This window comes from Lepus europaeus, chromosome 16, assembly GCF_033115175.1.
Source record: "Lepus europaeus isolate LE1 chromosome 16, mLepTim1.pri, whole genome shotgun sequence".
Taxonomy (NCBI): domain Eukaryota; kingdom Metazoa; phylum Chordata; class Mammalia; order Lagomorpha; family Leporidae; genus Lepus; species Lepus europaeus.
In genome coordinates, this window is record NC_084842.1 from 28206162 (window position 1) to 28222691 (window position 16530).

General features: G+C 39.6%; 1 protein-coding gene across 4 annotated transcripts in view; it reads right to left on the reverse strand.

Annotated features, from left to right (window-relative positions):
• TENM3 (teneurin transmembrane protein 3) overlaps positions 1–16530 on the reverse strand; it is a 657699-nt gene that overhangs the window by 50987 nt on the left and 590182 nt on the right. For all 4 annotated transcript variants that reach the window (XM_062213567.1, XM_062213565.1, XM_062213566.1 and 1 more), the window contains 5 exons: positions 16180–16299; positions 15418–15679; positions 10031–10298; positions 8029–8172; positions 4200–4449 (listed from right to left, as the gene is read on the reverse strand). In XM_062213567.1, the coding sequence (XP_062069551.1) occupies positions 4200–4449; positions 8029–8172; positions 10031–10298; positions 15418–15679; positions 16180–16299 (1044 nt within the window). The remainder of the gene's footprint in view (positions 1–4199; positions 4450–8028; positions 8173–10030; positions 10299–15417; positions 15680–16179; positions 16300–16530) is intronic.

Genomic DNA, 16530 nt, shown 5'->3' on the forward strand with positions numbered 1-16530 from the left:
ACTCATTAAAGTGTAGCTAAGGACTTAAATATCCTGGCAGTACTTATTAATTTGATATAACGGAATACTCTCTTAATTTTAAAATAAGACTTTATTCAATGTTTTTATGATTTCCCCATTAGCCAGTTAGAGACTATTGATCGCATATACAATACAGTATAAGAAATATGCTTTTTATGTTTCCTTTTATCATTTACGACTGACAGTGCTGTTCATTTTCCTGGATTCAGACCCAGTTTTCTATCTCTTCCTACCACCTACTTTGAAGTCTCTCTCGACGTTTGTGAGGGAGGAAAGGAGAAAGCAAGGTAGGATCTTTTTAACCAGTAATCGGAAGGTGATTATAGGCAGGCAAATAGGAAGAAACATCTGAGAAGAATGTAAATCCTTTAAGTTAGTGTAGAAGCACCAATGAATTAAAATGTTATTTCTGCTAGGTTGATTTGAATTAATTGGTTGTTAAGCAACTAGAATCCCTATTTTCGTCTGTTAGATGATTTGGGCTCAAGTACAGCCTCTCCATCCTCTGCCTTTTGGTATTTTGTTGGTTGATTCCCTTCACTGCTAGGCATCCTATTTTTAGGTGCCAACCACCTCATGGTTTGGTGTTCACGGTTTCCTAGCGGATCTTTCTGATTTGCTCAAGATCCTGAATTGGTTCCCCGCTGTCTCTGTCATCCTGCAGGACACAGCAGTAACGCCTTAGCACACCCTGAGGGCCCTGAGTCTGAGCGGAGCAGGCCTTTCCACCGGTATTTCTCATCATTATCAGTGTGAGTCCCTTGCTTCCCTCCTCCCCAGTAACTTGATTTGCACTTTTTCTATGACTTCCTGCCTTTCTTCTTGCTGTTCTGTTGAAGCAAACATCATTTTAGATCTAGTTCAAATCTAGAAAACTTTACAACACTCCCATCTTCCAACAATGTCTCTACTTCCATGAAGTTACCTTCACAGTAGGAGCCATGCATAGGTTTAAGCATCAAAGAATGATACTGAAAATGGTGTTTCATTTGTCATTTACTAGTATAAACCTTATTTTCCCTACTAGCTTCCAGAGTAGGCTCTTTCTTACATTACTATCTGTCAAAGTGCCTTGCGAGTGGTCATTTGACATTCAATTATTTAATGCCGATGGATATAAATATTTTACACGCATAGCACATAAAGAAATGCAGAGGTCCAAAATTAGATGATACGTGCAGGAGAAAGATCCTGAGAGAGGTAAGTGATACAAGTATCACTGCCAAACACCATCAGTTAGGACTGAAGTTTCTATTGTAGAGTGCAGCTTCATAGATAATTCCCACCCCCCACCCTGAGAAAGAGATTACAGCTCTAAGTAATTTGCAAAATGACTATAAATCCGGGGAATCACCTCATCATCTGGACACAAAAATTGGCTGGTTGGTGTAGTGGAAAGGAGATACAAACCCCACTTCCCGGTTCTTTATCTCAGGGAAGATACATAACCTCTCTGAGTCCCAATTACCTCCTCTGTAACCCTGAGGGGTTGTTATGTGAGTCTAGAATAACATACATAACATATCTGGCACGGAGCCTGGAATGGAATAGGCCAGCTTGTGAAAAGGTGGCTGCTTTGACAATGTTTTCTCTATTGCCTACAGCAGTCTGTTCACCTGTTTGTCTTTCCTCTTTAGGGCTACCAAGAAAGCAAGGCCAGGACAATTTTGATACCCCACTGTGGTTTCCAGTAGGAGAGCTTTCTTTGTGTGCTCAGTATTCTGGGGGTAGATGTAGTGTTAACCTTTGCATGTGACTGAGCTATTAGCTGAAAGTGCAAGATTGGTAAGGATATTTGAGGAAAAGGGGCTGGGACTCTGCCGGGCCAGTGTGATGTGTGACAGCTATACTCCTCTTTGCAGTACTTCGGTTTTCACTTGCTAGTCATCAGAGCTTGAATGCGTTGTGCTGACTCATTCATCTGAAGGATCTCACGTGATATTAGTATTGCGTTTTCAATCTAATTTTATTAGATATTTTCATGGCCAGACTACACCTAGCATGTCCAATCTAGCAAAAGTGCAAGACCGATTGACTTTCAAATGCTGTAGTAAAGTCTACTTTCTCTAGCTAAGATAGATGAGCTTGTGAGCCCTTACATCTGCTTCAACTATATTCAACCTTAGCTCTGAAGGAACTCTCCCAGCTGAGGAAAAACACAAACGATAAGCAGAGATGAGCTTCACCTGGCAATATGTTCACACAATCATGTGTTTTAAAAATTTGCATAAGTAATGTTAAACTTTGAGTCTCCCAAATGGAAGAAGCTTTAGAGTTCATAACATCAAGATCTGTCACAATATTGGTCAAACAATATGCTGCACAACCTTAATCTTGCTTACTGTTTCCAATTTTGTTCTAGTCACATGACTTCAGTTATGGGAGTCCCCAACTGAAACCTCTTTTTGCTATACAGAGAGATTCACCTCTTTGTAAATGTATTTCTCATTATATTGCATGATGTAATTGGCAAGATACTACATAATAAAAGCTCAATTAAGCAGTTCTAACTCCTTAAATGTTCTGTGATACTAAGTTTCCACTCTCATGACATTCTACTAGAAAACAATTTGAGTTGGGTTAAAATGTAAAAATGACATTTGAAAATATATAATAACCTTTCGGCAAGATGCTTACCTATGTCTAAAATCTTTATTTCTTGGTGGAAGCAGATAAAAAAGAGGTAAAAAGAGAAAGCACAGTTAGAAAAGCTTTTTAACATATAATGAGTGGAATACTCAGATTTTAATTATTTGTATGGAAGATTGCCAACTTAAGCAGAAATAACACTGGAAATGAATTTTGCAGGCCAAGGCTTATCAAATAATTTTGATAATCACATTTTAAATAAACAAAGCAAAGGCACAAAAATGTTACTTTCATTAGTGTGTTAGGACTAATGGTTTAACCCAACGTGAGGATCCAACACTCTACCTAGTACAATAAGCTAAGGCTATAGTTTCTGTCATGTTCTGATACTGTAGGAGAATATTATAGACCTTAATTTCAAACACGATGAAATAAGAGTGGCAACCACATGACAGCATTATTTTAAAGAAAATGAAAGATTTGGAAATCATAGTTCTAGCTTCATTGGAATCAGTGACATTTTATGTATTAGGTGACTTTAAAAAATTATTTGTCGTAAAGATGACAGAGAAAGAAACACACACACCGAGAGAGATACAGATGTACAGAGACAGCTCCCATTTGCTGGTTCCCTCTCTAGATGTCCACAATGGCTGGGACCAGGAGCCAGAGCCAGGCACTGAGCTGAGGTACTCCCTCATGGCAAGTGCACATCTTAACTGCTGGGCTAAACCAGCTGCACCATTGTATTAGGTGACTTTTTTTAATATATATTTGTGGTACTAATATGTGTCATGCTTCTTGTAACTTTAATCACAAACTGACTGCTTTCTAGGGAGCATTTTAAATACTGAGGAGGTATATTTAAATAACTATATAAAACATTTTAAAAAAGGGATAATTTTCTTTTGGGCAGTGAATAGGATCTCTCTCTAGTTCAAATAACTAAATGCATATATACAACCATAAGTGGGCACTAACACTGCCAAATAACCTTTCTCTGTGTCTCTGGTAAACTCACAGTTCCACTGTTGAAGAAATCAAGTGTAAGTTGTATTTGGATCAGTTCTTTGGGAGACACCTTGCTGATGGCACTAAATAGATGTTTAGGGGGGCTGGCACTGTGGTATAGCAGGTAAAGCCACTGCCTGTGGTGCCAGCATCCCACATTGGTACTAGTTCAAGTCCCTGCTGCTCCACTTCTGATCCAGCTCCCTGATAATGCACTTGGGAGAATAGCAGAAGATGGTCTAAGTGCTTGGGCCTCTGCACCCACATGGGAGACCTGGAGGAAGCTCCTAACTTCAGCCTGGCCCTGCCCAGCTCCAGCACTTGCAGCCACTGGGGAGTGAACCAATGGGTGCAAGATCTCTGTAACTCTGCCTTTCAAATCAATCAATCTTGAAAACAATAAGTAAATAGTTGCTTAGAAAGAATGCCTTTGTGATCTACTTTCTTCCTACCCTTGATAATCATGGTGTATCATGTGCAAATAGAGGAGGCAAAAAAAAAAAAAAAAAAACCCTGTCAGTTGCATTTGTAAACTAAAAAATGCCAAAACAAATAATTTATATTAAAGGAAGACATACCTTAGTTCCAAAACACTTGTTACGTTTCCAGAAGGGAATATGCGCCGAACATAGTTGAAATCCCCTACATACAGACTGCCATCGATCCCACAAGCTAAGGCAACGGGAGCCAAGAGTTTGTTACCATCAGCTTGACCATTGCAACTTGGGCATGATATGCTGCGCCTTCGTCCATTGCCCATGATACTACTGACAACTGGAGGCTGTTGTGAAATAAACTGATTTTCTCCATTTCCCTTGTATAGTATACCTAGAAGAAAAGATGCATTTTTCTTATGATAAGAAGTATGAAAATAGAGAATGAACATGTTCACTGTACTCGAAACAACAATTCAGTGCCTTTTAGATTCCGATTGGGAAACTGTTATGTGAAAGGTCAATTGGAAAGTGTTCTATACAATTATAAAACAGTTCGTGGCCAAGTACATGGGACACATACAAAAAGTGCTTCTGTCATGAATTCAAAGACTGTCCGGTGAGAGGGACAAAGGGCTAAGGAGGACATTTTAAAGCCCAAATTCTCAGCCTCAGTGATTCTCACTCTTGTCTACACACTGAAACTGTCTGAGGAGTTATAAAAATATCGATGCCTAGCTCTAACCCGCAAGAGATTCTGATTTAATTGGTCTGGGGTATAGCCTCAGCATCAAAATTTTTTAAAAACTCTCTAGGTGATCTTAATGTGCAACCAAGTTTGTGAACCATGCGCTACCTAATATTCTTTAGGGAAAAACATTTGCTAAATGTTAGCGTTACTCCAATTAATGAAAGTGTGCACCAGGAATATACATTTCTTAAGAATTTGTTAATTTAAAAGGGTTAAAGATACTTTATGGAAAATACAAGTACAAAATGTGTATCAAATTTTGGAGGCTCATTTTAAACTACTGCTGGAGAATATTCTGCTTGCTTGTACTCCCATCTTATATGAGAATGTGTATATATGCAAGCATTAAAAAATAGCAAGGCCAACTTAAAGTGAATTTTACGTTACAGCAGGAAAGTGCCAATAATTTTACAAAGACTAAAGCTCTAGTCTAACTCTTATGATCCATCAAAATCTGAGAAATAATTTCAAATGGATATTAAATATTTTCATAGTTTGAACTAGATGTGCATGGAGATTCAGTCTGACATACACTGGATGGTCAGCTGCTATTGTTCTGTGTATATTTTATGATACTTCTCACTGTGCTGTTATCTGTATAAACCACCTGCTGCTTTGACTTAATAGCTGCATATTATATTTTTTGGGTGCTCTATGCTTCAAGCAATTCTCAGAGTTAATGACTATACTTCTTCACAGATATACTGTTAAAAAAAAATCTCAAACAGGAAACTTGAGAATGTTTTTCCCCCACTTTGGGATAATTTTAAAGTGAAGAGATCAGAATAATTATGTTCTCCTTATAGCTCAGCATATTTTAGGTGCATTCCATGATTACTTTTTAATGCTTTGGTTTGCTATTTGGGTGATGTAATAATCACAGTGAATTTACATAAGGAAATCAAGAAAGATAAAATAGGTTTACTCAAATTTAAGGAAAAATAATCTAAATAAGGCTGGATCATAACAAGAGATGAAATGCACTTTTGCCCTGAATATTCAAAGAATACATTAATGATACCTAAGATTCTTCTTTCTGTGATTATGTTGTTCGACAATTATGAAACTATAATTTCCTGTAAGAGAGAGTTCTGCAATTTTCATCAGAAGAATCCTACAAGTCAGCCTACTGCTCTACTGCATCTGATTTATGCAGTCATTATTTTGAACGATTGGCCCTTCATGATTCTCTTCCATTATGACAGAACAGAAAGATGAACATTAGAATATTTATTTCCATGTTTCAGGGTGCCTGCACAAACACCTGTCACTGTCTATGTTTTTGACTTCTCTTCTTCCATAATATATTTCTATAGCTTATCCACCTTGTCATGATTACAAATCACTTTACTTATTCAATTAGACACATGTCACTTTGGAGAGCCATTACTTATCAAACTGTTCTGGGATAAAATTCAAAACTACAATCAGTTTATCCTGTGACTTAGATAACATGTATTTTATAACAGTTTTTGGAAGACATAATTTTGGGTGGTTCAGTTTTTATATCTGACCTGGTATTTTAACAATTCTAGTTTAGAATATGTGTGTCTGCATGTATTTATTTATTTATTTATGTTATACATACACAGAGTATCTAGTGATTTCCAAATCTATTTGAATATCATACTACATGTTAGGAATTCTGAAGGTATATAGAAATAGGTTCAAACTGTGTGAAATATAATTTTTATTAGTTTAATCAAGATTAACTTTAGGATGGTTGGCACATGGCTTTGCATTCTAAAAGACTGGGATGAAGCCATGAGTTACTAACATAATAGACAGAAACTACTATTGCTTCATACAGCAATCTCAGATAAGCTCTGAGATAACCTGTGGAGCGTACTCCTTGGTTGGGTGTCCCACGTTTCTGGAGTATGTGCTGCACGTAACAATTATTATCCCAACTTCTGGGGTGCAAACCGAACCACATCCTGCTGTCCATGACATAATTGGAAAAGCAGTAGAGCTTAATCTGGATATAGAGTGGTGAAGCTGCAGAGGGCCTCTCTCCCTCCCACTCTTTGTAGGCATCGTTTATTTTTCTTACTGGTGATTGGCTCAGTACAATCACCTCTTGGAGATAAGGCATGAGCATTTCCAAGTTCTGGCTTGGAAACTAGACTGAGTGTATTTGGAAGATTAAAAGACATTCTAATATAAAAATTTTTAAAGAAAAAACTAGTATCAAACCATGAGAAAAGGAGGCCATTCATCATGATTTGACATTTAATTATATTATAAGCTCAATTCAACATTCCATACCTTCCAAAAACCTCAGCAAAGTCCAAAGCTAGTTTACTTCATCGAGCTGTGAAATTTTCTTCTGTGGTTATTTGTACATGGAGAGTAGAGTTAGTAGCATGGTATGGGTTAGGATAGAAGCCTAAGATAGGAAAGCAAAACCTAGGGTAACCTAACAAAGCATCTTTAAATCATCTAAGATGCAGACAGTATGTGGGCAAAATGTTAGAAACAGTGCAGACAGCAGAATCTGTTTAATACAATAAATCCTTGAGATTAAGCTGGTAATATTATGCCAGTAATTTATCCCTTTTAGTCTCTGATAGCTGAAACCTGTTTCTTCAGAGCATATTCACTTATATGATTGAGTCTGCTAGAAGAAATACTTTTAATTTCCCCCTTTTTCTCCAATTATTATTTCTTCCTAAGTATTTATAAAATCAAGAAACAGATTATGTAAAATGGGAGGATATTTTGTTTCTTAAATACCATCTAAACAGAAATGAAAAAAAATCTAGATACTCAAAACAGATTCTCCAAGAATTAAATATCTATTGTAAGTATTTTGGTAGAATCATATGGATTATTTTTTCCTTCCTTAACAAAAATCCCACTCCTTCCATTTTTGACGAACTTTTCTAAAGTATTTTGGGTCACACGCATTGACTTATTGTGGAATTTGACACTCCGTCATGAGTTGTAGTGACACCTTCCCCATAAAGATTGCTCATGGCAATATGGCAGTCTCATTTGAATGGGAAAACTATTCTGGTGATGAACCTATGAACCTTTTTAAAGTTCATTTAAAAAGTGTTGTGCAGTTGTCACTTTGGGTTTTTACAGCCTTTAAAAATACACCTTGCCTTTTCCTGTATCTCTTGACCAACCCTAATCCCATGGCATGCGCAGGATGAAATGCCACAGTGTCATCTGATGGAAGGTGACCGTGCTCAGCCACCTGGGGCCAGATCTTACCATTCTGAACATCCAGGACATGGTGCTTATCCAGCGTCCAGCCGCCCATGTTGGAAGCATCCAATTCATAGCCTTGCAGAACGGCAGTTCTCTTTTCCCACAGAGTCAGGTCCAAGCATGACTCGTACTCATATCCAACTGACACTGGAATCAAAACAAATCACAGTTCATGTTCTCAACCATAGGCAGGAATGCCATTTATCTTATTTTGGAAAACCTGCTTTTTCACAATTATTTTTTTAAAGATTTATTTATTTATTTGAAAGGGATAGCCGGGGGGTGGGGTGGGGTGGGGTCATCTGCTTGTTCACTTCCCAAATGGCTGCAACCACCAGGGCTGGGCCAGGCTGAAGCCAGGAACCTGAAACTCCATCTGGGTCTCCTTTGTGGGTGACAGGGGCCTAAGCACTACGGGCAATCATCCACTGCTTCCTCAGGTGCACTAGTAGGGGGCTGGATTGGAAGTGGAGCAGTGGGACTTGAACCAGCATTCACATGGGATGCCATTGTTACAGGCAGTAGCTTAACACACTATGCCACAATGCCAGCCCCCACAGTTATGTTCTGTCACTATATTTCCTCTGGTGTATAAGTAGTATATTTATTTATTTTATGAGAAGTTTAAACATTTCATTTGAGAGGCAGAGAGAGTGAGCACCCATTTGCTGATTCACTTTCCAATTGGAAGCTGGGAGCCAGGAACTCAATCCAGGTCTACCATGTGGGAGAACCCAATTACTTAAGCCATCATCACTGCTTCCCAAAGTATACATTAGCAGGAAGCTGGTATTAGAAGCCTGTGCCATGGATTAAACCCTGAGACCTCGATATGGGACATGAGCATCCTATCCACTTTTTTTTTTTTTAACGTAAGACTCGATAATATAAAAGATTTTTTTTAAAAAGCTTATCTTTAAATATTCTTTTCTACTGATTTTATATAAAATGAGTTATTTTTTCCATAATCTTGTCTCACAGGGGATTCACAACACAAATGAAGTCCAGGTTGGGCAACCAGTTGAGTAACTGTCAGATAAGTCAGCCTCAGATGGTGATTAGATGATAACAATTAAACATAAAGCTTGCTATCTGAATAATTAGAGAAGTTCCGCTTCCAAGAACATTAAATTATGGAAAATACAATGGGTAAAAAACCAAAAAAGATAGCAATATTGCTGACACTATGTTTACACATTATTATAAGGAATAAACAGAACTTAGCGGAAAATCAATTTGAATAAACCACAGGTGCAAAACTTTGTAGAATTCACAATCAATGTAAAATGTAGAAAAAAGGAAAGGCAGAAGTGGTGGCTACTCTGATTGATTTGAACCAGTTCAGGCCCAAATGACAAATTAATTTCAGAACAGAATCATCTGTTATATTTTACGTTAAAATGACTAAAACAAAATACATGTTTTCCCTTGGTTTCTGATGTTTTGAACTGTGCTTGAAGCTATATCTCAGCATGTCAAACTGTGATGGCACTGTCCGTTCAGTGAAATAAGTGATTTGATGTTTTACGATTGTCCTTCCACTGAAATGACTCCTAGTCAAAAGAGTGGAAATAGTTCTTGGACACAAATGTTGTCTGATATCCTGTTAAATATCATTGTGAGTTGCAACTACATTAGTGTCAGCTACAGAAAACTTAATCAAAAGGAGATAAAGATATAAAGAAAAGGAGGAAATGAAAAAAGGAAGGGACATATTATGGAAAAAAAATGAAAAAAATAAAAGGATATGACAACCTGAAATCCTCTTCAGAGCATTTCTCTGATACAATTTTAGCCAGGAAAAAACCTGCTATTTTTTTCTTCTTGCTGTGTGGCATACATTCCTTTGCCCAGGGGAAATCTAAGCCAGCCGGCTTACAACTTCCACAGCGCAACCTTTCTTACCTCATGTTTGCAACTGACATCCCATAGGTTACAATTAATTCTATGATAGTTCTAACTTCAAGACAATTTTTCAGTGTAGGAGAGATTTATATGGACTCACCAACAGCTTCAGAGAGACCATAGACCTTCTGGTTATACGCATCTGTTTTATCCCATATAAAAGTATATGCCAAGTTTGGTGAGGCAGGAAACCACTTTTGAAAAAGCCTTCCTACGACGGCCACCATAAGATGAACCTTCATTAAATTAAAAGGTATCACGGACTGGGTCATGGTGATCTTGAGAACTGACTTATACCCCGCAGCTCTGGAACTCAGGTAGGAAAGTTTCAGATCTGTTCCTGGAATTGTGGTTTCTTCATGGAGCACCTAGGTTGGAAAAGAATGGAAGCGTCAAAGTGTGATCACGTATACCCATCAGAGGAAAAATCTGGTTTAAAAATTTAGTTGAGCATCCAAGACATCAGAGAGTCACTATTCACAAATACATATTTCAGCTATTATTTTATTTGATAATTAAACATAACTCTGCTGTGAGCATAGTTTTCACCTCCTACAAGCCCTTTGTCATTTATTCTGAGTGAATCATACCTCGGGTGCTACTCCTCATACAGGAAACACTGTGACAGCTCCATCAGGCTGACATGCACTGACTTGTGAATTTAGTAGTCACAGTGGAGTCTCACTAACCCATCTTTCACCCCAAGCACCCTGGAGGATTAGAGCAGACGTTTGAAAGATGGTTAGCTCAGAACAGGGATGCAATGGAGGCCAAATATCTGGCCTACACCAGCTGGCTCATTTAGGGATTAAACCTATGCCTACAGCCCCATCAGCCTATTTGCAGGTCACAGCCTACAAAGACAGGAATGATAACAGAAAAGAGCAATTCATCTTGGTTCAATTGTGGGAAATGCCATTTCCATGTGGAGAGGGAATGTAACAACAGCACAGTCTCACACTTAAACACTGAGCTACGACTTAGCGATTTCTGATATCATGGTGAATGAGCAAATGCTTTCAAGCTTCATGCCATCTTTCCCAGAGAACAACTAACGCATTACTGAAAGCACACAGAAGACACTCAATGCATGCTTTTGATTTGACACTGAATTATATAAAGTAGATATAATTACATAAGGATAATCTCCTCTACCAATCCAAAACATCATATCATGCCAAAAAATTTATACTGACATATGAAATATATATTCTATGTAGCAGCTAAATTTTCCAGAGTTTAGATTTCCTTTGTCAATGCTCCTCTTAGTCTGGGGAGTCACAACAGCCCTTTATAAGCTCACTGCATAACCTGTAAAGGACTGCCTGTGTTTAAGTGCCAGGAACTGACCACTCTCTCCTAGGAATTAAACAGCATTCTCAAGGGCTTTCTCATATTTCCTATCAAGATTCATTATTCAGACATAAAGGACAGCCTTTTCATGTGAGAAAAATCCTAGACTAGTGGCTCAGTGTTTAGTTGTGTTTCCCTTCCCCCCAACACCCAGACCACTTAGGGAATAACTCATAGCTGCCTTTTCAAATCTTATTAATTCAAGTAAAATCCTTGACACTGAGGGTATGGTCGTCATTTCAGTGTAAACAACCAACAGTTGAATGGACTACACTTCCATTTTGGTCTGTGAGTCAGTATCGGCATGAAGATGGATGTGACGCGATAGATGTAGAACGCATTGATGTAACAGATACACCAATTTATTACGATTGGGGTTTTCCTGATCAAACACACAGAGTTTGGACACAGAATGTCTTAAGCAAAAATATTTGTAAGCATATAGCAAGTTTTCAGAATGCTATTAGATGCAGGGAAATCATGGACTTTCAGAATGACAGCACTCTAAGGCTGCAGCGTGTTAGGGTGAATACAGAGAAGTCGTCTGTTCAAGGTGAACTATCAGTGGATGAGTCTGACAAATACATTCTGGGACTCCTGAGCCCTAATGTACCTATTTTCTATTTTCAAAGTAATTTCCCATAAATTTGGTAGGATTTCTAATTGTCGGTGAATCTTTCACCAAGATGTATTTCCTGTGACCTGACAGCAATTGCTTCTCTGCTTCAAAATATCATGTGTTCCTCCTACTTTTAATAACTGGTTATTGTCTCTGTCATCATTAACCTACTTCACGGAACAAATATCTGCAATTTAGTTCATTAAAGCACGGCACTTCTCGTATGTAATTTAACTTGACCGTGTTCTTCTGCGTTATTACAAAAAGTAAATCCTGCCAAAATGAGGAAGTGAGCCAGGGAGCCTTCCTTTGCCAGCTGCACAGCCTCGTCAGCCCCGTTCCTGACCCCACGAGGTCTCCAGCGAGAGGCCACACTGCCGCCAAGCCCGTGGACCGCCGGTGGGGTGCCCTGGCCCACCGTGGTGCAGCCGGCGCCAGGTCTGGGAGGGAGACATGGCCATCCGGGTACGGTAACAGCACGTGTCACGTCCCTGCAGAGTCCCCGGCCGGACAGTCCACGACTCGCAGCGCCTGGCCTCCTTGGCGGCGGTCCTGTGTATTTGCAAACAGAAGCCATTACAGAGATTCTAGGCAGGGCGTTGAGCCAGGTAGGGAGAGAGGATTTCATGTAGACGTCGAAGACTCTCAGGACTTCTAATTCTTGAGAGGGAACTGGTGAGGCTGGCGGTCGGTAGCTGTTCACGCCAGTCCGCATCTCTCCCTCCCACGGCTGCAAGTATGAGGCGAAGGCGGGAGAGGCGGTGGTCACGGTCCTGCCATCCGAGGCTTCAAGGAGGAGGCAGCAGTGGCTTGCACTGACAGACTCTCCTCCTCCCGGCCTTGCTGACCTGGTGGTGAGCAGACAGCCTCTTACTGTCCTCAGGACGGCCTGCTGCTAAATACCGCGCTTGATTTTCTTAACCGGTTGTGTGGTGTGAGATTCCGAATTGAAACACTTTTTGGGGGTTAAAAAAATAGCCTTTACGTGGACAGGGTTTTCTTTGTTCAGTGGATTTGCTGTTATTCAGTGTATTTCAGTTCTGTCAAAAAGTAAAAATGTCAAAAAATATATATTAACATTCTGCTGATTCCATCTTCCAAGATGGAAGAGCTCCTGCTCTGTTTTCCTGTCGTCATGTCTGTCAGCCCCTCTCCACGTGAGCTAGGCCTGTGTCTGCAAAGGCAGTTAACAACAGTCCCTTCATGGATTTCTCTGTATCCTTTTACTGTGCATTTTGCCTCTCAATTCTAGAGAAACCGAGTCCATGGGTTCCACCTTGCCTTAGGAGTCAAGGGCTCCACTGGACAGCATTTCAGGCCCTTTTATCATTCAGCCCCAGTGTCCTCTTCTGCCTCCTCCCCCGACAGGCTCCACATTTAAACTGTTCTCCAGGTTTTACACAACATGACTGGTCTTTGCCACTGCACTCTTGGGTGCACATTTTCTTCCATCTGGGTATGTCTTCCTCCCCTTTCTGCCTAATCACTCTTCAAGGTCAACCTCACTGTGCCTTTCTTGGTTTACTTAGGAGTCAACCTCTCCCCTGAACTTCCACGGTTCTTCATCCAAATCTTTATCACGGTTACAGCAGCAGGATCCGCGTCGTCATCGTCTTATCCTAACGGAGGACCTTGTACACAAGAAGCTCTCGGTAACTTTTTACTGAATATTTGCCTGCTGTATGAATGAATGGAAAGGGGCGCCCTGTGTTCATGAGATTGCTCACTATTTGCAGCCCATTTCAATGTCCTGGTTTGCTAGAGATCTGCCACCTTTGGACGGACAGTGCCTTCAGGTAAAGTCTATTTTAAGATGGACTAAGAAGTTCAGAGTTACTGCAAGAGGGCCCTGGGGAGGAAGTGCTAAGAGGAATATCTTTACAATAAACTTAAAGCTTCAGCTCCAAGTCTGCTAGTCTGCCATACAGCTGACCATTCTGCTGTTGACTCTGCGTCGTATCTGCCTGGGAGTCTTTTTGACTTCCGGGAGCCCACACCTTGGCTCCCCTCTTCTTATCTCTATGTCCATTCTTGCCCCAAGGTGATCTCATCCCATGCTGATGACTTCCAAATTGGCACCTGCACTTTCCCCCTCTTCTCTCGGCTCCAGTCCCGTGTGCCCACTTCTTAGCACGTGGAACCCACTTGCCTTTGTCCAAGTCACCGTCACTTCTCCTGTGGATCTTGTTACAGTTGCTTCCTAACCAGCATCTTTTCTGCAACCCTTACCCAATATAGAGCACTCCCTGCACAGTAACTAGAGTGATCCCTTTAAGGAGACTGGTGTTATTTTTCTGCTTATACACCTTCAATGACTTCCAATGACTCAAAGTAGAACGTTCTTCTCTCTGCCACACAGTCTTCCATGATTTGTGTCGTAGCCACCCCTATCTTCCCTGCAGCCACACTGGCTGGCCCTTCCGTTGTTCCTGGAAGAAGCCAAGCACATTCTTCATGGCAGCGTCGGAACTTGCTCTCTGTTCTGCCTGGAATGCCTCTCTATTTTTAGAGCGCTCTTTCACTTTTCTTAACGGTGCTGAAGTGGCACCATATCAACGAGATCTTCCTGGACGCCAGAAAATGGCATCTCTGTCCACTCCACCCCACTTTCTTATTTTTAAGTAAGTCTAGCACAGCATGACAAATATTTGTTGTTTGTGACTCTCTCCACTCGTTCACTGATAAGACAGCGGGTGCTTCATCCAACTGCTTCACTACTTTGTCCCTACATAACAACGCCTGCCACAGAAGAGGTCTGCAATAAATGTTTGAAGATTTGGTGTGACAAAGCTGCTCATATTGCTGTATCTTAAGACCACATATTTTTATGCAGCTATTTTAAAATGAAGTGTACCTAATGTCCTACCTTTAGATCTGAAAGTTACTTCTAATTGGAAAAACATGAGAAGAAAACCAGTTCCTCCCAACCCCCACTATTACAGAAGATAAAATGAATTGTCAAAATATGGCTGTTTCTTAAAAAGGTAGAGACACATGTTTTCCTGTGGGGAAAGGAGACCTTATAAACTAAATTATTAGAGCTTAATGCATGATACCAGCTGTTTAAAAAATGTTAAGAAAATTAATGAGTATTTTCTGTCAAAAACTATCTCTGGCCAAAACATGTTTCATTTACAGTAATAACTATATAGTAAGTTACTCAGAGGAATTAACATGTACAATAGCACTTGGTACAGTATAAATCAGGTTATCAGATACATGTAGGTGCTAAACATTTTTTGGTTGTGAATGAGCAAATGTTTTATTAATGGTTAAACTAAAGTTATTTTCCTATTTGTTTATAAAGAAATACAACCATAGTCCAAAGGAAAAAAGTATTTTGAATAGATTTTTAAGAAATAAGTAGACATCCTACTATAACAGCTTGTTCTCTAGCACATACACACCACATTCTATATTTAGCGCTATAGAATTATTTAAGATTGCACTGGAATTCTCTAATCCTTTAAAAAGATTCTTTGGCAACCACATGATCTGAAAATCTTTTATTTTACCTGTGTTTCAGGAATAATGGGACTGTCTTCAGGAGAAGATCTGAAAAAGGTGGATAACGGTGATGACACAATGATGGGATTTGGCCTCACAAACCCACTCAGGTCACAGCTGGGGATGTCATTCTCTTCTTTCTTCATGACTAGGGTATCCATCACATAAAAGACATTCCACGGAATCCACACAGTGTGATACTGAGTGAGGAATGGGGATCTTTCAAATACCAAAGTTAGAGAAGCCCCACCATTTGCCACCAAGTCAAACCTAAGAAAAAACAAGATATACCTAGTGAATTGTCTGGATTCCAAAAACCAACCAACATTCACCTCCTTAAATTCATCTGATTTATAAAGAAAATCAACTTTCTTCTCCCAAATCTTATATTAAATATCTTCAAATCTAAGGAATATTAAGAGAATTATACTAGGAACCCCATAGCTTCCCTATCTACTTAGTGACCAGGTAACATTGTCCCAAATTTGCTTTCTAGCTCTTCTGTCTTTGGAACATCTGAGCTTCAGTTGAAGACATCATGAAATACTGCCCCTAAATATTTCAATATGCATCTTCTGAGACAAAGAACATTTTCCTAGAAAACGCCAGCATTGTATCATGCCTTAGAAAATGAAATACACTTTCAAAGAAGTACAGGGACTCATGACTTTAAATCTCTGCCACATGTACTGTCGCCGGTTTCTGGAGTCTGGAGGAGCAATGCATCATACAACACTGCAGACAGACAGGGTGTGATGGGACGGACTCACATGCCATCCTGACGGGTAATAGTATATCCATATTCTGGGTAATGGAAAAATGAGACATTGACTCCAATGAGGGGAGTTCCATCAGCAGTCAGCACTTGGCCTCTGATGACGGATGCCAAGCTGTGGGAAAAGTAAAAGTCAGAATGAAGACCTGTTTTCTCAGGCCAGCATTAATATGATTTATAGATAATGCAACCTAAACAGAAAATAACACTATCACGTGCTATTGGTTGTAATTTGCAAAAACCAGACTGGAAATACACCCAAGACAGAAAATCCCCTTTTAACTCATTGTAATGTACATTCTCTAAATGCTTTGTGTTTACCCTGGATTTTTAATTTGTTGCAATC